The sequence below is a fragment of the Helianthus annuus genome, chromosome 14, assembly GCF_002127325.2.
Source record: "Helianthus annuus cultivar XRQ/B chromosome 14, HanXRQr2.0-SUNRISE, whole genome shotgun sequence".
NCBI classification, from domain to species: domain Eukaryota; kingdom Viridiplantae; phylum Streptophyta; class Magnoliopsida; order Asterales; family Asteraceae; genus Helianthus; species Helianthus annuus.
Window position 1 is genome coordinate 164,761,375 of NC_035446.2, and position 21,182 is coordinate 164,782,556.

Below are 21,182 nucleotides of genomic sequence, written 5' to 3' on the forward strand. Positions count from 1 at the left end.
AAACATTGTGTGTTTGATAAATGTTTATAAAACACTTAAAATCGATGTTTTAGATAACTTGTGGTATTTAAAAAAAAATGCATTTATTTATGTGTCACTTCCTTTGTCTACATTACGGAAACACTAAAGACCCATACCAGTGTTTCTAAATATGTTTTAACTTAAGGCAATACATAAGAGAGGTGGGGGCGCTAAGTGATGAAACGTGTGGTTGGGTGACCATGTGTGGTGGTGATAACGCGTTGTGGTGACCACGCGTGTTGAAAGTTATTTACTACCGCACACCATGCTTCTCCTAGTGATGGTTTGCTACGATGGAGATGAGTGTGTGGTGAGTGACGGGAAAGTGGAGCACCCCCACTAAAATCCATCACTAGTGATGGAACCAAGTTTGATGACGTGGCAAAACATGATTGGGTGAGGTGAGTGATAGAAAGTGCAGCACCTTCACCCCCTAAGAGTGTAACAAGATAAAAATGTCAATACCGTACTAGATCTTTAATAAATATCTAAAGGCATATATAGTTTGACAAATTAAGGTATAATACCATAGAACTTTAGACCGAATGGAAGGTACCAAGAAAGCAAGAAGCAAATTTTATGGCGGATCTAGAAAAAAACGTTAAGGGGCAACTTTTCAAAATTTTCTTTTCTGTAAGGGCAACAAAATCGAAAAAGCGTCAAATTTTTCCAAAATTTACACTACCGCTGGAGCGTCAATGGGTAGCGGGCACTACCCCTATTCAAAGACTATATCCGCCCCTGAAACCAATGTAATGTGGACCTCTCCTAATACTCTGGCAAACAACATGAAATACTACAACTTGTGCCAAAGGGTACCAATTTCATATACGCGATCTATTGTAATTAGCATTCTAAGATCGTCTTTATTCATACACATGTCCCTTCACTAATTAGGCTGAAGTGATTGTGTCATCGGCTAAATCGTCAAATTTGTTTTAATGGAACAATTCCACGAGATCCTGCTAAACTTTTATGTGTTTGCTAGCAATCTTCAAACAAGAGAACTGTGGAAGGTTTTGAGTTCATCAATGATCATTATAAGATGTTCGTGATCTTGTTGTGTTGGTTTTGAAAAATTTTTTGGGTTATTATAAGATGTCCGTGATCTTGTTGTGTTGGTTTTGAAAAATATTTTGGGTTAAATCGCTAACTACTGTTTCTAGAAACTAAAAATCAAAATCTGTAGGTTCGATGGGTTGGTCAGCACTACCCGATTTTAGCAATTTGGGGAAACACCTTTTCTCAAAACCTATAGTTTGTATTAAAATGATAAGTATGTTTATCATTATAATATCTACACATAAATGCATATTTCAAAAATAAAAAAAAAGTTAAATGGTTAGTTTGGTTTACACGTCTAGTTTCAAGTTCCAAATCATTGGCCTAATCGTCAAAACTAAATTGTGAACCGAACCGTATAAATTTCAAACTGGACTAGCTTTATTATGTTTGAATTATGGGTGTTCACGATCCGGTTCGGCGGGTTTCGACAAAGATTTTACGTCGAACCACTAACAAAGGTTTTAAGAAAAGACAAACCGAACTGGCCAAAACGGTTTGGTTTAACAATTCTATTCTTTTCTTTAACCATAGCTAGCGGGTTGACCCAAAATTTTGTCAAAATCGACTTAACCGGACCTTAAAAACCCCTACTGTCTTTGTTTTTTTTTTTTTGTGCCACTAATATCTTTCATACACTATGTACAAGCAGGGCTGTTCATTTTTATCCAAACCCGAAACCCGATCCGAATTCAAAGCTACCCAAACTCGAATTAGCGAATATCCGAAAAACCCAAACCTGACCAACCCGAACTTTAAATGGTTCGGTTATCATGTCACTTTTTCCCTACCAAAAACCTGAAAAAACCGAAATACAAAACCCGAAAAAAACCTGAACATTTATTTTTTTTTCTTATAGGAGTGTTTTGGTTTGGAGTCTTTAATATATGAAACATTAAGTTTTCGGACTTTTAAATACTATAATACCATATTGTCAAATAATGTTTGAACTTTGATGATATTTTTAAAGTAGCAATATGAATTTTGATGATATCTTGTAAAAAAACATTAATTTTTCATTTTATATCTAAACCCGAAAACGGAACAACCCGACCCGAACTAACCCAAACCCGAATAACCCAAAACCGACTAACCCGAACTTTAAATGGATCGGTTATCGGGTCAATTTTTCTTAGACAAAAACCCGAACAACCCAATCCGAAAAACCGGAAACCCGAAGAAAAAACCCGATAAACACCCCTTTGTACAAGTGTATTATACGCGTTTTTCAGTTTCTACGTTTCTTAAGATAATATCATTTTAAAATGAACGTCTCCGTTTTGGGGAGGGGGTGAGTTTTAATTTTTTCTGTAAAGGAACTTTGTCTTCATGAATAATACATTAGTAACGCCTTCTCTCGGGACGTGGACAACTGGACATGACTTTTCTGTGATCCCGTGAGGCCTTGTTCTATGGGGCCTATCTTACTGCAATTAAGTTTGAGACTATTGGGCCTGTGAATTGGGCCATTCATTGTCTACTGGACATCTTTTGAAGACTTTCTGCAAGAAATTGTCAACCTGATGCAACAAATCAAAAGGTGTGGATGCTAACTGCTAAGAAGAATGAAACCCTCCTTCATACTCGCCGGTCAGAGATGGAGGGTGTGAGTGCAAGTCACGCTCTTTTTTCCAATAAGGTTGATGATCACTTCTACCTCTTGTTACTATTTAAAGTATTAAACTACTCAATTAACAACACATTGTGATTAAAAAAGAAATAATAAAAATAAACGATTAAATGTTAAAGGGCATGTATCATGCATATTTTTAGCCCACACCAAATCAAGAGTAAATACTCTGGATTATTGTGGTCATTGTCATTATGCTAACGAGAGGAAGATACACACAATTCCAAAACCTAATAATAACATTGTAAATATGTGTTCTAAGGATTGAACGGTGATGGTTCAATCGGTTGAAAACAAACCGTTGGTTCTTTTGGTTCAACAACTACTTAATGACTTAACGGATCCGAGCACAAAAAAAACACTTGGTTCTAAATAATCTGGACAAACGGTGGAAACTATGTCCAAGCCATTATAAAATCATCAGTCTCACCTTATCTGTTTGTCAATTTAGTGGTATTTAATATCAAGAAAACATACTGTCAGCTATGTTATCGAAACATTGGTAAATACATAGGTAAATAACTAGTGTCGCATATCACTATTAGTTGTTATAAACTAATGAAAGCAAAGCCTCACGCCCTTTTACATTGCTCAAAGCTACAACCTCAACTTCATATTCAACGATGACAAAGACACGAATCGCTACACCTAATCCAGTAACTTTAACTCGCTCTAGCAATAGTTAACAAGTAACAAATAAAATGCTCGTCTCGTTACTCTTAATCAACTAGGTATGTCGAAAAGATAAAAACACCGAGAAAATTTGACATTTTACTATTTTACAAAACGATTGGACAAAGGTTGACAACTTGAAAACCAGAGGGATTGGTTATGATCATCAACAAACTATCCGTGCCTCACACGCGCGCGTAGGTTTAGTGATGAGTTTGTTCTTATTCCGCCTATAATAAAAGCTAAGACGGCAGCATAAAAAAGATACAAACCGAAAGGGTTATGGCCTGCGATTTTTCCGGCAAATCGTCGCTCCGATTTCTTCCATTGTCGCCGCTGCTTTTTCACGCTTCCTTCATCGTCTTCTGCAACCGGTATCTCTACTTTCTTAATCGACTATTAATCTGAATCTGAATCACAGTATTGTGTTTTTTCCCCAATTATATAGGTCTTAAATTGCGTCATCTGTATCGAATTCGACTTGTATAAGTTTTTATTCAGTTGTAATTGCTTCGGAACTGTTGTTAGTTTTTGCTATGTGTAACCATGCTAGTTAAAATTTGTGTGAATTTAAGACCTTTAAGTTATGAAGTGCTTTAATTAGGGTTTTCAATTTCCAAACTAAGTTGTGAGTTCAGATTTGAAGATGCATTAACCTATAGTTTGCAATCTGAATATAGTGATTAAAAAATATATGTGAAAAGGAATCTCTCTGGCAAATGAATGCAAATTAGTTTGCTATAAGAATATTAAAGATGTGTGTTTCGTTATGTGGCATGATATCGTTATTTCTGCTACGTGTCGGTTGTGATTACAATACATGTTTGAACTGTGTCTGATGTTTTATGTTCAGGCCTGTGAACATTTAGGTGATATGGCTGAAGCAATTGATTTGACTGGAGATGGAGGTGTCTTGAAGACGATTGTAAAGAGCGCTAAACCTGATGCGATTGCTCCTTCAGAGAGCCTTCCTCTTGTTGATGGTAATGTTATTTAAAACTTTTAGACTAAAACTTTTTTACTAATGTGGCTGTGAATCTAGTTTCGTTGTCTTGAATTGGTGATAATATCCAACACTACTAAAACATATGTATGTTGTTCGTCAGTAGACTTGAATTCTTATTGTTTAGGTGACAGACACAACACCGTCATGTGTTTATTTACATCACACTTATATTAATAGGGGAAAGTTCATTGGGGAACACTAAAAAAGTGGGGAACAGCGGGGAACCGACTCAAACGAACTCCGATTGGACTCATTCCAGCGCGTTGGAACCGGCTCGTCGAACCCTAACTAAGATCTCTTAACCCTAAACCCTAAATCCTAACTCCTAAACTCTAAACCCTAAAGCTAAAAAATAAGGCTAAAACCTAAGCTAAACCGTAAAATCTAAACTATAAACCCTAAAAGCTAAACCCTAAAGGCTAAAGCTAAAGCTAAACACTATAGCTAAACCCTAAAGCTAAACCATAAACCCTAGAGCTAAATTCTAAACCCTAAATCTAAACCCTAAGGCTAAACCCTAAAGCTAAACCCTAAAAGCCAAACCCTAATATATTTAGGGGTTATGATTTAGGGTTTATGGTTAAAAGATCCTAGTTAGGGTTCGACGAGACGGTTCCAACGCCGCTGGAATGAGACCAATCGGAGTTCGTTTGAGTCTGTTCCCCACTTTTTTAGTGTTCCCCAATGAACCTCACACAATATTAGCATTCCTCTAATTGTGGTAATGGGAACTCATGGGGTGTGTGGACTGTTTTGGGCAGTGCATTACGAAGGGAGTCTGGCTGAAACAGGTGAAGTTTTTGATACTACACATGAAGACAATACAATATTCACCTTTGAAATTGGCAAAGGCTCTGTGATCAAGGCATGGGATGTTGCTCTGAGAACAATGAAGGTTGGCCCATTTGTGTTTTTCACTCGGAGTTACAACTACTCCACTTTTAAGTTGAATTTTTATGAGTTCATAATCTTAATTTTTAGGTTGGGGAGGTTGCCAAAATAACTTGCAAGTCAGATTATGCCTATGGTAGTGCTGGCTCTCCGCCAGAGATTCCACCAGAGTAATTACTTCATAGCGCTTGACTAGCATAGTTTGATGATCAGCCTAGTTGACTGACTATATGGTTATTGATTTCACTTAAAAAATGTGCAGTGCAACTCTGATCTTTGAGGTGGAGCTAGTGGCTTGCAGGCCAAGAAAAGGTTCTAGCGTGGCTAGTGCCTCAGATGAGCGGGCTAGACTAGAGTAAGTTATTTATCCAACTTAATACACTTGAACTTATATTTGCATGCTCAAATGGATCATGTTTAATAACCAGTGAGCTGAAGAAGCAAAGGGAAATGGCTGCCGCACAGAAGGAAGAAGAGAAAAAGAAGCGTGAAGAAGCAAAGGCAGCGGCTGCTGCTCGTATTCAAGCCAAGATGGAAGCTAAGAAAGGCGGCAAGGGAAAGGGGAAAGGAAAGTAGCCCATCAATAACTAAAGCATGATTTATCTTTGTTTGAATAAAACATATTTCAGATTTAACTTGTTTCTTTAACTTATCTTTGAATACTTGAAGAAACATATAAGCTGTTGAACACTTGAACATGGCTCACTTTCCCTTTATTTAATCTTGGTTTATAACGTTTTATTAGCGACAATAATTTTTGTTGTATCTTATTAGCAAAAAAAATGACAAAGGAGGTTCACGTTAACCGGTCCTCCCTCTTTAACATTTAACCCGAGCCTCCCTCTTACAACGCAACTATGGTTTCCCTCATAGTAAGCTATCTTAAGACCACACGGAGTGGGCGTGTAGAGGGGAGGGCAAGTCCCTCCATGCCATGCCACCCCGCCTCTTTTTCACCTTGGGCGTTGCCGTTTTCTCCAAGGGGATTTCCATAGGCGTCTTGGTTTCTTTGAGACCTTGATTTTTTTTTTCAAAGCCCTTCATGCCCCAACATCACCCCATGGTTTTTGTAACGTGGAGGGCAAATCCCACAAGGTGGTCTACATGGCGATGGCAGGCCTCATAGTTAGCCATCATTAGCTTTTGACTCCATGTATAACATTTAACCCGAGCCTGCCTCTTACAACACTACTATGGTTTGTCTCATTGTTAGCCATCATGATCTTTTACGAATAACGATTTTGCCAGAATGATGTGCTAAAATTTGTCGGCTTTTATGCATGTACCCAGCCAAGATGCATCCAAGTCAATTATGGTATGGTATCAACGTTAAAACACTTTCTTCCCAAAAGAAACCTAACAATAGTATACACCAACCAATGCCAAGAGGCAAGAGCTAAAAAGGTTAAATGTATCAAACCCTAAGCGAGCCATCCATCTCTTCATCTTCTTCTTCTTCATTGTCTTGCCATGCAGATCCAACTCTGAACTTACAAACAGGGCAGGTTCCTTGCTGCCGCAGCCATGGATCAATGCAACTTGCATGAAACTGCAACAATACATACATGTCATGTATCAGTCAATTCTATTTTGTATATGAATGAGAACCGACAAAAGCTATGCGCCCTCTTATCAATTTGCTTTTGTATTACTACTTGTTCTGAAGGCATGAATGCATTAACATACCTGATGCAAACATGGCAAACTACGAACTAGTTCCCCTACATTAACTTGCTCCAAGCAAACACTACAAGTCAACTCATCTTCTGAAGTTTTTCCACCACCAGTCTCAACCTTCTGCCACCACAAAAAGAAATGGTAAAAATCCACAGATGCTGATTGTAAGTGTCCCAAAAAGATCATGAAAAAACCAGAGTTTGAAAATAAAAAAATGCCACAACATAAGAAAGAAAAGTATAATTACCTCAGGTGTGGCTGAAGATGAACCTTGTTCCACTAATGAGCTACCACTGTTAAAACAAATATCAATTATCAGTATTAAGTTATATCAAGCATATATCTGACAACCAGGTTATTAAGCCAGCAATTGAATTTCCAAGTTGTTGCTCGGATACTAAACACTAAAGATAGTGAAGTAACAACACCAAACATTTTTACATTGCATGGCGTACATGTTAAACGAATGCAGAGTAAAGCAATCAATGAATCATATATCTTACCTTTTAGAGTTGGCTACCTTGTACTTATGAATAGGAAGAGAATTCACATCTTCCTCGCTCATTGAGTTGGCAGTTGGAGCATTGTCCGTATCCAGTGCTCTTAAAGTTTCATAATCTGCATATACATGAATATATTTAACAAATTAAAAAGTAAAAAAAAAGATAATAATATTACCTGCCTTGTAATAAGTGAATGTGACAATCCAGAAATCATACAAATTAAAGAAAAAGCCACACTAAGAATGTACCCAAATCATCAAATTCCCTGTCAAGAAGTGCAAGCTGTAGCCTTAGCCCTTGCAACCGGCCACGTGTTGCAAGTGCTATTGAAGGTGGCATTTGCAACCTAAGTTCAGTATGACCAAGAAGACCACTAGCTGCCACAGCGTTTGCTTGGGCCTGGGCTTGGAGTTGCTGACAGGTGGCATACATTCTCAAGCTCGTAGCCATCAAGAACACACCAAGTACTAGCCAAAGCTTAAATCAAGAGGAAAAAAAAAACAAAAGATACTTAGATATTGATGAAACGTGATATACAAAAGAACAGTAAGCATAAAACAACCAAAAATTTGAAGTGGATAGTTACCAGGAAGTTTGGTGACATTTGGTGCGAGTTCAATATCATGAACAACAAAAGAACTGTAACATGAAAACAGATAATTAATGGAAATTGACTAAAGCCATTATTAGTGAAATGCAATAAAAAAAACAAATAAAAAAATAAATAAAAACTAAGAACCTGAGTGTACCTGTAACAAGAAAGGCAAGGGAATTTGTATTGACAGGACGAGGCGCATGGATTCGCTGACAATAGTATCACAAACAAAATACAAAGTATCAGATAACATGATGGCTATATACTCTAAATGAAGTGAGCTACATGGAAAAATATAGAAAAAAAAAGATATTCAATACCACTGCACGACGTTCAGGAATAAATCCAGGAAACCCGGTTTCTATGTCTCCCCTGGTTCCTCGAAATACAAAGCTCATGATAGTTGAGTTTTACGTCAGTATTTTGTCGGCTACTTTTCAGTAATAATCAGTCCTGCACCAAAATCTTCAGTAAATCAGCAGATTCTATAACAAAGCCATCGTAGTTCTATTCCAATTATCAAGTAAATCATGGTGTGTGACAGTGTGCGAACAAAAAGGAAGTGATAAGCTGATAACAGCATACAATATGAAACTAATGTCATGAAGAGGTGTTCGAAGAATTTATGTCACTGACAGTACACGGGTGTTCTTCGGGTTAGTTAAACAGATTTCGTGTTAACCGGCTTTCTGAAATTTCACGGCTAAACCAAATACCGACCTGTATCCAAGGTTTAAAAAAAACGGAAACGAGTTTCGAGGCGTTTTCCCTTCGCCTCACGAGGCGTAAGCCCGAGCCGGAGTTAAAAAAATAAATATAAATATTATAAATCTTATAAAAATAGTAATACTAACTAAATTCATCATCAAATTCATCAAAATAATCAAAAACACACATAAAAAAGACATAAATTGCTTGAAATTGACACACAAAACATCAAAACAAATATCAAAAACCCCTAAGGCGCACCTGAGGCGCAGCCTTTTTAGCGCCTCAGCCCCTCTGAGGCGCCTGAGGCGCACATACAGTTTAACCCCCCTGAGGCGCGCCTCAGAATCGTTTTTTGACATTTGGAAAACACGGGGTGTTACAATCATACACAAACACATCCTTTCCTAAAGGAAGAAACAAACCACTCGAAAGGACCAGCCGATCGAGCCTACCGGCCGATCGAACTTGAGGCGCGCCTCGAGACGCATGCCTCAACCGTTTTTTTAAACCAAGCCTGTATCTTTATTCGTTTAGTTGGGTTCGGGTTAAAGGAAAAAATAAAGGGCTGCTACAAAGGTCCAAGAAAAACACAATGCAAACGGTATAAACATTAACAGATACTAGCAATGTCTTGAAGGGTTACTTAAGGTTCATGGATGATCACTTAAGATGCCGATGAGCCTGATATCCCGATAAATCGTATGATCTACTACTAGTACCCTTCACAACATCACTAGTACCTTATTCCATTTGCATTGTGGTTTTCTTGTAATTTTGTAGCAGCTCAGTATTTCTTCCTTCAACCCTATGTACCCGACCCGTTTAAACCGAACCCGACTAAAGAGTAAAGTTATTTTAAACCCAGCGACTGCAAGATCCTACGATCTATCGGGATAACAGCACTACTCCGACATTCACGAACAAGATATCGATGATTGGTCATCTTTCCGAATTACGAAACCCTAAAACCCCCTAACTCGCATGAATTTTCCCCTAAAACAAACTCCACAAACTGATTCTAAGTTGTAAACAAATGAAATGGACAAAACAGACCTATGATTATAACTAGCAATGAATTGAAGCAAATAATATGATCCAAATCCAGAAATAGAGGTTGAATTTATAGAAACAGAAAACCCTAAACAGTTGCAAAAATGGGTTAGAAAAAGAAAAGAAAGAGAAATGATATACTTACAGAGTTGAGATTGATCGATCTGCGATTAAAGAGAGAAATGGGAGATGTAAGTTGTAGTTTGTAGCCGGAGTCGAAACGGTCGCTGTATCAGTTTCTAGACAACTCTTCTGTTTTTGCCACTAGATAGATATACATACATACATCTAAAATGTGACTTGTATAATTCATTTTTTTATGTTTTTTTTTTATCCATTGATTAATTTATAAAGTTTGTTTTCCCTTTTAACAATACTAGGTTTTTTCTCCACCGCTATACGGTGGAAGTTTGATCGATTTTTTCTAGGGCTGACAATTGTGTATCTGTTAAGACACGATTAGACCTGTTTGACTGAAAAATACACCCTTTGACTTTTTAAATTTTTAAAATAAGTAAAGTTACAATGTTAGGATATATCATTTATTCATCTTTGTACATAAAACATAAAACTGTTTTATAAACATGAGGTAGAAAGTAGTTAAACGAGTCGTAATCATGTTTGAAACTTATGTTGTGCACGCCGTCAGAAACCTGTTAAACCTGTTAAGACACGATTTGCTAGCCTTAATTTTTCCCGTGGTACGTGACGTGACTTTAGTTGTTATTGGATAAACTTATCGGAGCCTACCAAAGCGAGGATCAGTTAAAGCGAATATCGATAATGATAATACCAATGAAAAAAAAAACCCGGCTTCATGACATGACTTTGGTCTTGGCTGGACTCATACAAAAGCGAAGGTGGGAGTTTGATCATTTCCCCCGTGATTTTGGTTGTAATCGACTCGACTTTTTGAAAACCATAAAAGCGAAGATCGCAAAAAGAAAACATCTATGTCGGGTTTTCCACTCGTGTTATGCGGCGTGAGTGTGATTGGTTCCCTCATGTCATGCGACGTGACTTTAGTCATTGTCGGCTCGACTCATAGAAAAATCATAAAAGCGAATATTGATATTGGTTCCGATAATAACAGATAGAAAAATTAAAATATGCTTTTCCACCACGCTACGCGGTAAGAGTTTGATTGTTTTCCCCCTCTGCTACACGGAGTGACTTTGATCGTTGTTGGCTTTTCTTATTGGAAACCATAAAAGGAAAAATCGATAAAAGCAAATATCAATACCAAATCCAATGAAATGAATAAAAATACTAAAACAAAAAAGAAAAACAAAAAACTATCATTCATGTTTTGTTATATATATAAAAATCATTTTTCACTATTGTTGATCTTTGATATGATATTAAAGACACTTTCAATGTGGTTTAAGGGTGTAAGGGGTGCTCACCTAAGAGGTGAGTCCCCTCTCTTACGCCAAACCAATCCTCGTGTGCCACGTCAACTCCCCTCTTAAACTCCCCTAACACCCTAAATTGATGGCGGCACTCCCCTCTTAGGTGACTTGGTTTTTATTAAAAAAAAAAAAAAAAAAAAACTTTTGATTGGTCCCCTCATCCCTCTCTCCTCCCCCTCTCTTCGGTAGCTTCCCACCGGTTTCCTCCCTCTCTCTACCTCACCGAATTGATGGCGCCACCCCACCTAAGCGGTGAAGGAGGTCACCGCACCCGGTCACCGAGAACACCCCGACCACCCTAAGAGTAGTCTAAGATGATTAAAAGATTTATCTATTGAAATCATACACCTCAAAATATGCATTATTAAATTGAACACAACCCTGATCACTAATCCCAAGTGCCATATCAGTGTCGCATAACCATTTCCTCTCATCAATCACTCAATCTATGTTATACTCATCCCTCTTTCTTCACCATTTTACGATATTTTAAAAAATTAAATATAGAGAGAGAGAAAGAAGGGAGAGAGAGTTAGAGGAACAACTTGTAGTGAGCCAGGACTGGAGACCACACTCACCCACAGTGGCGAAGCTTGAAGTTTTCGTCGGGGGGGTCGAAAACCTATATACCCAAAAAATTCTATAGAACCGGGGGGTCGAAAACGTATATACCCAAAAGTTTCTATACGAAAACTACATGTACAACACTTCTGAACGAAAAGTTCGGGGGGTCGGGCGCCCCTCCCGGCCCCTTATATGCTACGCCCCTGCTCACCCAGAAATATCGTGGGCCCAAGGGATTGTGTGGTGTCTCACGGGGACACTGTCGTAGGTATAGCATCCGGCCTAAGGAAATCATTAAGTTTATTGCTTATGATTTGATGTGAAATATTTCATACTAGAATTTCTAGGTCTATTAAAAGTTAAACGGTGATTTTTAAAGGATGATGATCTTATGTATGTATTATTCAGTTGATCAGTTCTTTAATGGAAACAAAAATGTTTGTGAAACAGGACTCAAATAATGGAACATTTAATAGAGAAGAGATGTGAAAATGTAAAGTGATGGTGGTCAAAACGTTGCAGCAACAATTTTCGTTATGAATTTGTAGTAATTATTCTTTTACTTAAGGTATTAAACTTTTTTCTACATTTGAGACATGTTTACCAATTTTCCTGGAAGTCATTTGTTTTTCCATTTAATTCTAAGACGAAAAACAATGCATAACATTAATCCTTCATTATTAATTTTTTTAACGTAAACTTCATTAAACGCACCCCTGACACAAACGGGTAAAAAAGGCTAAACAATATACAAACGTCTGACCTAAACGAGCAAAAGGCCAAATTTATAATGTATACAAATGCGATTTACACCAATCCTTTCATCTAATGTTTTTAAAGGAATACCTATTTTTAAGTCAAATATAATCTCTGGATTTAACTTCACCTAACACAAGGCTACATTTTTTTTTTTTGAAATACACCAAACCATGATTAAAGTTAAAACCATGAATAATTTTCTTCGCTTTGTTTCCCATTTGTAAGGAACCGTGCATTTCCATTAAATCTTTTATCGTGAACACGAACATAGGAGGGCTTTTACACTAAGAGCTAAAACGCAACCAATCTCAATTTGAGAAGATGCATGCCATGAATAAATGTTTTGTTGTTTCCTCAAGCTCTTCGCACATCAAGCATAAGACCGAGGGGATGTTCACGTTTCTTCTCCTCAAATTCACTCAGGTGGCTATTCTATCTACATTAGCCCTCAAAACCATAATGTTACATTTCAGCGGCACCCACTTGCACCACTTGAAATCTATGTGAGTTCGCTTCTTTTGTCGACTACCATCAATTTATTAAGCAATTTAACTGTAACACTCCTGCTATTCTAGCCACTCTATCTCCGTCTCCGAGTCTCTTTGCCCCCGCCATGCGCCTCCTAACATCTCCTCATCCCGATAGACCCTATTGATTATTTAAAGTTTACTTAGAGGGTGTATGGTGTTACGTTTTTAAAATAGATTATTCGTTTTCAAAACGCAGTTTTGAAAAAACATGTAGGAACATGTTTCTCCAAAACACCCTCTTAAATGTTTTATTTTAATTTTTCACTTACACGTGTCATTAATGCAAGACAATCTCAACTTTAAGAACCCAAAGTTTCGTATGCTTTAAATATGGTAGTTATGGTAGTCATTTTTAAACAGCCAAAGGAATTTTATTAAAACCAACACTGCAATAGTAGCCAAAAAAGTAGTTTGTTACACTCAAAATATATTATATGAGTCGCTATATAAATAAAATATTAACGTGTTAAATTTTAGATTCACTTTTATGCAACCTATGCTTTACTTTAACTTTTTTTCTTTTCCACTTTTAGATATATGGACATGGACGATAGACAATTATTTAATTGCACATGAACTGCCCAAAAGAGATTCATAAATGGAAGCAAACATTCCATTATAGGCTTCGTTTGTGAGTGACATGTATGTATTTTTATTTTCATGAAGGTGATAGGTTTTCATCTTTTGATCTCTATCATCACAATTCACATCAATTGTCAATCTTTATGTTCAGATAATTCTTAGAAAACATGACACAATCTATAAGTAATTTTTATCTTTTAGAAGAATATATGTAACGAAAGAAACAAGTTTATAAAAAACCGAAGTTTTATGGATTTAGTACAAATATATAATACATGAAATTTCTAGTTACTTAATGGAATTATATATATATATCTATATATATATATAAATGAGATGGATTTGGGCTATGTGTCCTTTGTCTTTGGCCATCTAGGCTGATGTGGCAATTTGGTTTAGGAGGGAAATCCCAATTAGCTTTCAACAATCACGATTCCAAGGAAAAAAGGCGGGATCCGAATTGAGTTGGGTCGGGTCAACAGAAAATGGATCCTATATGTTATTTTCCAAAACCCTAGACACCACATTCATCTCCATTTTCCTTTCATCTCCCTTCTGGTTCAAGCATACGATTCAAGCATTGCCATTCCGAGTCAATAATCTTCATTCTCCTTCATCTTTATTATAAGGTATCTTCGATCTCCCTAAAATAATACCCGCAAAAATGGCCAAAATTGTTCACCGAAATCATACCTACCGAATCTCCCTTCTCTATCTTCTTTTTCTTCTACAATTGTTCATCGTCTCATCGGATCTTCAAGATTTTATCAAGATCAAAGGTAAATATACCTAATCGAACCTAGATCTGCGTTGTTTATGTTATTGTATATACAAAATTGTTTTTATAAAGATTGTTTCGATTGCTAAAAACCATTTGTTTTCTCATTTCTATAGATCCGATAAAAGAAATTAAAGGTGTGTTGTTATTTATGTTATTCGATTGTATTATACAAAGTTGTTTTTATGAATATTGTTTTGATTGCTAAAAACCATTTTTGTTCTGATTTCTGTAGATCTGATTAAAGAAATTAAAGGTATGTTGTTATTTATGTTGTTCAATTGTATATAAAGTTCATTTTATAAAGATTCTTTCGATTTCTAATAACGTTTTCTTTGTTTTGATTTCAGTAGATCCGATCAAACTTTATCTTTTTCTTTCTTTGGATTTCTAATAATCTTTGTTCTGATTTGTAATAACTTTTTCTTTGTTCTGATTTCTGTAGATCTGATTTCGGACTCCGATAATTCGTCAATCAAAAGAGGTTAGTTAAGTGTTATAGTTGTTTTATCTTTTTTAAGTTTGTAATATGTAATTTTATATCCTTTCTGTTCATTATTTTTTTTTACTTATTAATATATGTTCTGAATGATTTATGGTTTGTATTTTCTCATGGTGAACCCTCAATCTTTTTTGAAATTCGGACTCGGATTGTTAGTCTACCAAAATAAGTTATGTTGTTCTGAATTTTGTAGATCCGATCATAAAATTGAAGGTATGTTGTTTTAGTTTGTTGTTTATCATATAAAGATTCAAATTATTCAACAATCATATTAAAAAATTTGTTAGTTTTTACCGTATATGCTTTAAATCATTAAAATAATAGATACGGAATTGAGTTTTGAACTTTCACTGTATTTTAGATGATTATGTCCTTCAAGATGCTAACATTTGTATGTTTTCTAATATCGTTTTAATTATTAGAAACCTGTTTTAAGAATATATTAATATTTTTTAAAAACGTCAACAAATGTGTTTTTAGTATATTTGGCTGATAATTTCCTTATTTAGATGATAGATAATAACTTGATTTAAAATTCAAAATTTTGATTTGGAGGATATTATGGAAGTAAACGATTTGGAGTTAATAACATTAATTGGATTTCTTTTTTAAGTGGGTTCAATGTACAAAGACATGTTAGCGGTTTAAAATTTAAAATTCTATATATAATTTTGATTAAATCTTCCAACATATTATAGTAATTTTAAATTTAAATTATATTTGGCTTATTTTTAAATAAAGTTACCTAAAATAGAAGTTGACTATATTCATTTTGTATAATTGTTAATTATCCTAATTTTTAATAAACTTTAATCAACAAGAGTAGGAGTTCTGCGGAAAGTGTGTTTTTTCCTAGAAAGTCTAGGAAGCGATTTGGGCCATCCGATTGGTGTTTTTAATGGCTTAGATCTAATGGATGGCATTTTCGTAATATTTGAGTTATATAATTAGAGACTTTTAATATAGTGAGGGTATTTTGGTAACTGGAAGTGTTTTAAATTAGTCAAGAAACTGCCATATCAATAACCAATCCCTAAAATCATGGGATTTCCCCTCTTTCTCTCTCTCTCTCTCTCCCTAAACGCAACCAAAGAAGAACCAACCATTTTTCCTGCAAATATCTTCTCCGATTGGTCATATATCGGTTGTTTTTCATACTTGTTTCAATTTTTTTTTATCTATCATTGAATCGGGTTCTTATTTTTAGTTAATGGACCTCAATGTTTGACATGTTAGAGTGGGCTCTAGGTTTATGTGTTTTACCATTTTAATGTTGATTGATGACAGTGTGTTTAAGACGAAGACACTGGGTTGTGTTGAAGACGAAGACACTGACAGTGTGTCCAGCAATCTGCTTGCTGTTAAAATACAATGTCAAGAAATATGCTTGCTGTTAAAACACAGTGTCAAGAATCCTCCAGCAATCTGCTTGCTGTTAAAACACAGTGTCAAGAAACCTCCAGCAATCTGCTTGCTGTTAAAACACAGCGTAAAGAAATCTGCTTGTTGTTAAAACACAGTGTTAAGGAATTCTGCTTGCTGTTAAAACACAATGTCAAGAAATCTGCTTGCTGTTAAAACACAGTGTCAAGAATCCTCCAGCAATCTGCTTGCTGTTAAAACACAGTGTCAAGAATCCTCCAGCAATCTGCTTGCTGTTAAAACACAGCGTCAAGAAATCTGCTTGCTGTTAAAACACAGTGTCAAGGAAATCTGCTTGCTGTTAAAACACAATGTCAAGAAATCTGCTTGCTGTTAAAACACAGTGTCAATAATCCTCCAGCAATCTGCTTGCTGTTAAAACACAGCGTCAAGAAATCTGTTTGCTGTTAAAACACATTGTCAAGAAACACAGCGTCTTGTATCATTTAAATTGAAACTGTCAATTTGATTTAAATGGAATATTTAGTTTCCATAGTTAGTTATCCTAATAAAATAATCCATAATCAAAATAATATTCAAATTACACAATTGCCCTTTTAGTTAAAATTCTTCAATGCCACATGTCGCGTTCTTATTGCTTCCTAGACTTTCTAGGAAAAACACACTTTCCGCAGGAACCCTACTCAATCAACAATTATTGGTTTCTATATAGCTAATTAGATTCAAATTATTCAACAATCATATTAAAAATATTTATTGGTTGCCACATATAAGTTTTACATCATTAAAATTAAATTTTAAGCTTATATGTTTTTTGTTTCGATTCATAGGAAATACCATATGATTTTGCAAGCTTATTGTGGGAAGGAAAAGTTCCATATGGTCAATGTCTTGAACTTATTGATGATGACTTATGCAACTACATGAGTCTGAATCTTTTTCGAACACAAGAGGTAAGTTTAATTTTATCGTTTTTTGGTGTTTTTTGATCCGGTATAATGATAGTCAATTATTATTTTAAATTTATATTTTGAAGTAAACCATTATTGTGTTTGATTTTAAATTTTTAATTTCGAAGTCAATCATTATCTTAAATTTAAATTTTGAAGTTTGCCATTAATGTGTTTGATTTTAAATTTGGAAGTCAATCATTTTTTTAAATTTAAATTTGGAAGTGAACCATTAATGTGTTTCATCCATTTAGCTATTCATTTTTCAATTAACTTAATTCATCTTTAATGTGACAGAATTGATGGAGTGATATAAGAAGGTTTCTTTGTTAATTGATTATTCTCTTCCGCTTACAGGGGATAGCGCTAAGGTAATTAACATCAAAATTCAATATTTCTATTACTTGAATTCTCTTGCTTTATAATTTCTTTCAATGTATTATTTTGTGTTTTGAATTGGATATAAAACATAATGTGAAGGTATATTTTAAACTTATTTTACCGAGTTTTTTTATTTGGATTGCAGAATAAGTGCTTTGATGAACTAATAGGTGTTTGAATTTTGTGTTTACTTTGCTCTGCATAGGGCTCCTTCAGTTTTTTGTATTCTTTTACTTCGCTCAGTAATTATTCTATTTTCAAGATAAGAATACAAGCTGCATCTGCATTGGCTACCCTACCAACAATAGTGGGTGAATCAGTAATAACAAAACTACTGATATAAGTTTTAAAGCTTATTGAGAAATATTGATTGTGTTTCTATAAATACTTTACCGTTTAATTTTATAAAAAACCTTCATATTTAATTTTCAGATATGGATCCAATGAACAACATTCCTTCATTTTTAAAGCTTATTCAGGAAGATGATCAGATATTTTTGGTACGGTTATTGGTATTCTAAATACTAATCATATTTTTAGTAAACTGATGTTTGTCTTTTTTTTTTTATTTTTTTTAAACTCATAGCAAATACCTAATGACTTTGCTTCAATGATTTGGGGAGACCAACCACCTTACAAAGATTCAGTTAAGATTGTTGATGGCAACAAGTTATGGTTTGTAAGACTGAAAAAACTGATGTTGGCCATGTTCTTGCTGATGGCTTCACCAAAGTTGTTCGGGATAGTTGTATAAGAAAAAATAACTATCTTATGTTTCAGTCATTTGGACATTCATCATTCTTTCTAATGGTGTTTAAATCATTTGTTCATCAATACTTCTTTATATCCAAAATCACACCTGACAAAGACGTTATTGTAAGTAGTATATTATACAATCAGTATGATGAATAATGTTTTCTTTCTGTATATTGGTTTTTAAATTAATTTTTAATTATCACTGCCTATGCAGGTCATGGCTGATGAATTTTGGAGGCAATTTTATGGGAAAAATTTCAAAGGTGGTCAATCAACTCTTTATTTAGGAGATAGATTTTGGAACGTTAAGATGGACGGATTAACTGACAGCTGTGTATTTACTCATGGATGTTCTAAGATGGTAAACGATCTTGCCTTAGACAGCCGATCTATCTTTGTCTTTTCAATGGTTGGAAATAAAATTTTTGAGCTTTCAGTCTTTAATCATCAAACCAGTACTCAAATTCATAACAACAAGGTTGAGTTAGTTGTTTTGGATGACTCCATCTATGGTGATGATGGTGATGATTTGGTTATTGCGGTTAGAATTATACATCTATACTATTATTTAGTTATTAACGCGAGCTTACAAGTAGATCTTGAATTTCACACATTGTTATTTTTTATCTTTTTTTGTAGTCCGAACATAAGGAGAGGTGTAGTACTGCCGAAACTGACTTTCAGGAAAGTGTTGTTGTGGAATGTGAAGACGACAAATTTCAGTTGGCAAGTTTTGAGTCTGTGTTCAATGTAAACCCCTATATTTTAATCTAATTTATTAAAACTTATCATAAATATTTTTTTTTTGTATTTATACATTTGTTTATTGTTAATTATGTAGGATATTGATGATTCGAAGTTTGATAACTTTTTCTCATCTCTACTTGAAACCCCTCAATCTTAAGCTTCAAGATCTCGAGTAATACAATTTACATTTCTTTTCTTTATATTTTATAAATATTACCTAATTTTGTTAATCTGAAATTATTTGCCTATATTCTTTTTTTAGAGATGTTGAGGTTGATTTAACTCTTTGGGATGATTATGCGAAGGACATGTGTTCGTACATGCTTAGTCAAGATCTTGAAGCCCATGTTGGCAAATCTGTTCATTTTGGTGCTGTTAAAACCTAAAAAGGTATCTTATTAAGTCTAGGATTTAAAAATGTATCTTATTAAATTTCTCATCATAAAAGAACATTCCATTTATAATATCATTTTATATAAATTACAACATACATCTCCATTACATATCAACTTTCAATCTATTCTTTGGTTTCTTCAACCAGGTACTTTGCAAAATTTTTAAGTAATACACAATCTCTTTTTCATGTATAAATACAAACTAATATCATTTATGTTTTATTATACGTTTCCATTTTACTAGGTGTTTCGTATAATGGATCAAATTCCGTTTGATGTTGTGATCATGGAAATTTTTGTATCAATACAAACTAATATCATTTATGTTTTATTATACAAAAACAAGTCATTTGGATACAACGTTTTATTTGATCAATACATGAATATTTTTTTACACAAACAATTTGAATTTCCAAATTAATTTATTTTTAAAAACAAACAAATTGAATTTAAAACCATCAATAACGTAACCGTGAGTACTTTCTTATATTTTTAAAATCAAAGTAGGCAAAAATTTAAGGTTTCGAATTTGTTAATAAACTAAACATTAATAATTTATATTTTATCTTTATTTTTTCCCGTTTGTTAATATCAATTTATAAAATATTTTGCAAATCAAACAAACTATTAAAATTTGTCTCTGTAATTTTGAGAATGTCGTGTATGTTTACCAATGCATACTCCATAGATAGATTTATTTTATAATTTTGAGTTAATAATTTTGTTTACAAATTGACAATCTATTATTATGAAGTAAGATTTTACCTCATATGTTTAACTTTTAAAGTTTCAAAAACCACTTTTAGTATGTTTTGTAAATAATAATTAATAGGTCAAATATAGTTACGTAAATAATATTATAACAATAATAAATACATTTGAAAACTATGCATTTGAAATTTGGATTGCACTACAGTCAACTTTCAACCTGTTTGGCCTATATGTGTGGTACTCAACCAATATGATTGTGCATATCAAAAGATATTGTGTTTGTGTGTTTCAAAGGTTGGTGACAATTGTGGTGTTAAAGGCTTGGAGAATTCATTATAGTTTTTTCTTTTTATTTTTTTGTACATGTTAAGTGTTATAATAAAGAAAGGACAAAATATTAATAAACTTCTAATAATCTGTTATAATAAATAAAAGTTTTTTTTTTTGTCGTGGGTCATTCAGTGAGGCAAATTTCTGCCTCCGGTTCTTGCCCAAAGTTTCTAACGTTACTCGCAACCCTAACGACTACAACTTTCAATTCAAAACAATTAAAAAACAAGTTTGTTCGCAACCCTAATGACTACAACTTTCAATTCAAAACAATTATAAAACAACTTTCTGACATAGTTTGATTAATATAAAGTAAATTTTCCTACCCGCGAAGTTCGCGGGTGATAACCTAGTATATATATATATATGGAACCCATTAAGTGGAAGTTATCTTTAAAATCAATATTCACCATTGGATCTTGCTGAGATTAAATCTGAGTCCTTTAAACTCACAAAAATAACTTCTTTTAGGGCAGTTTGCGTCGGTTTCACTACAGTTAACAAAAGGGTCTCCACGTTCATGTACCTGTGCGGTTTTCAAGAACACGTTCTCATTGCACACAGTTATTACCACTCCATAAACT

The 21,182-nt window shown here is 34.3% G+C and overlaps 2 protein-coding genes across 4 annotated transcripts; one reads left to right on the forward strand and one right to left on the reverse strand.

Annotated features, from left to right (window-relative positions):
• Positions 1 to 3,612: 3,612 nt before the first annotated feature.
• Positions 3,613 to 6,033, forward strand: LOC110886516 (peptidyl-prolyl cis-trans isomerase FKBP20-1). The gene is made up of 6 exons (XM_022134328.2): positions 3,613 to 3,759; positions 4,239 to 4,368; positions 5,153 to 5,286; positions 5,373 to 5,452; positions 5,545 to 5,637; positions 5,711 to 6,033. The coding sequence occupies exons 2-6, from the start codon at positions 4,260 to 4,262 to the stop codon at positions 5,856 to 5,858; spliced, it is 564 nt and encodes a 187-aa protein (XP_021990020.1). The 5' UTR covers positions 3,613 to 3,759; positions 4,239 to 4,259; the 3' UTR covers positions 5,859 to 6,033.
• Positions 6,034 to 6,537: 504 nt separating this feature from the next.
• On the reverse strand, positions 6,538 to 10,154 carry LOC110886515 (E3 ubiquitin-protein ligase SDIR1). Of its 3 annotated transcripts, none has more exons than XM_022134327.1 (9): positions 9,964 to 10,154; positions 8,378 to 8,510; positions 8,212 to 8,266; positions 8,049 to 8,101; positions 7,711 to 7,939; positions 7,463 to 7,577; positions 7,207 to 7,252; positions 6,969 to 7,076; positions 6,538 to 6,831 (listed from the first exon to the last, which is right to left on the reverse strand). In XM_022134327.1, the coding sequence occupies exons 2-9, from the start codon at positions 8,453 to 8,455 to the stop codon at positions 6,697 to 6,699; spliced, it is 819 nt and encodes a 272-aa protein (XP_021990019.1). In that variant the 5' UTR covers positions 8,456 to 8,510; positions 9,964 to 10,154; the 3' UTR covers positions 6,538 to 6,696. The 3 variants fall into 3 exon arrangements, with proteins under 3 accessions (XP_021990019.1, XP_021990017.1, XP_021990018.1); XM_022134325.1 differs by having other exon boundaries at positions 6,969 to 7,079; XM_022134326.2 differs by having other exon boundaries at positions 6,969 to 7,079; positions 8,381 to 8,510; positions 9,964 to 10,118.
• Between the last annotated feature and the right edge of the window lie 11,028 nt (positions 10,155 to 21,182).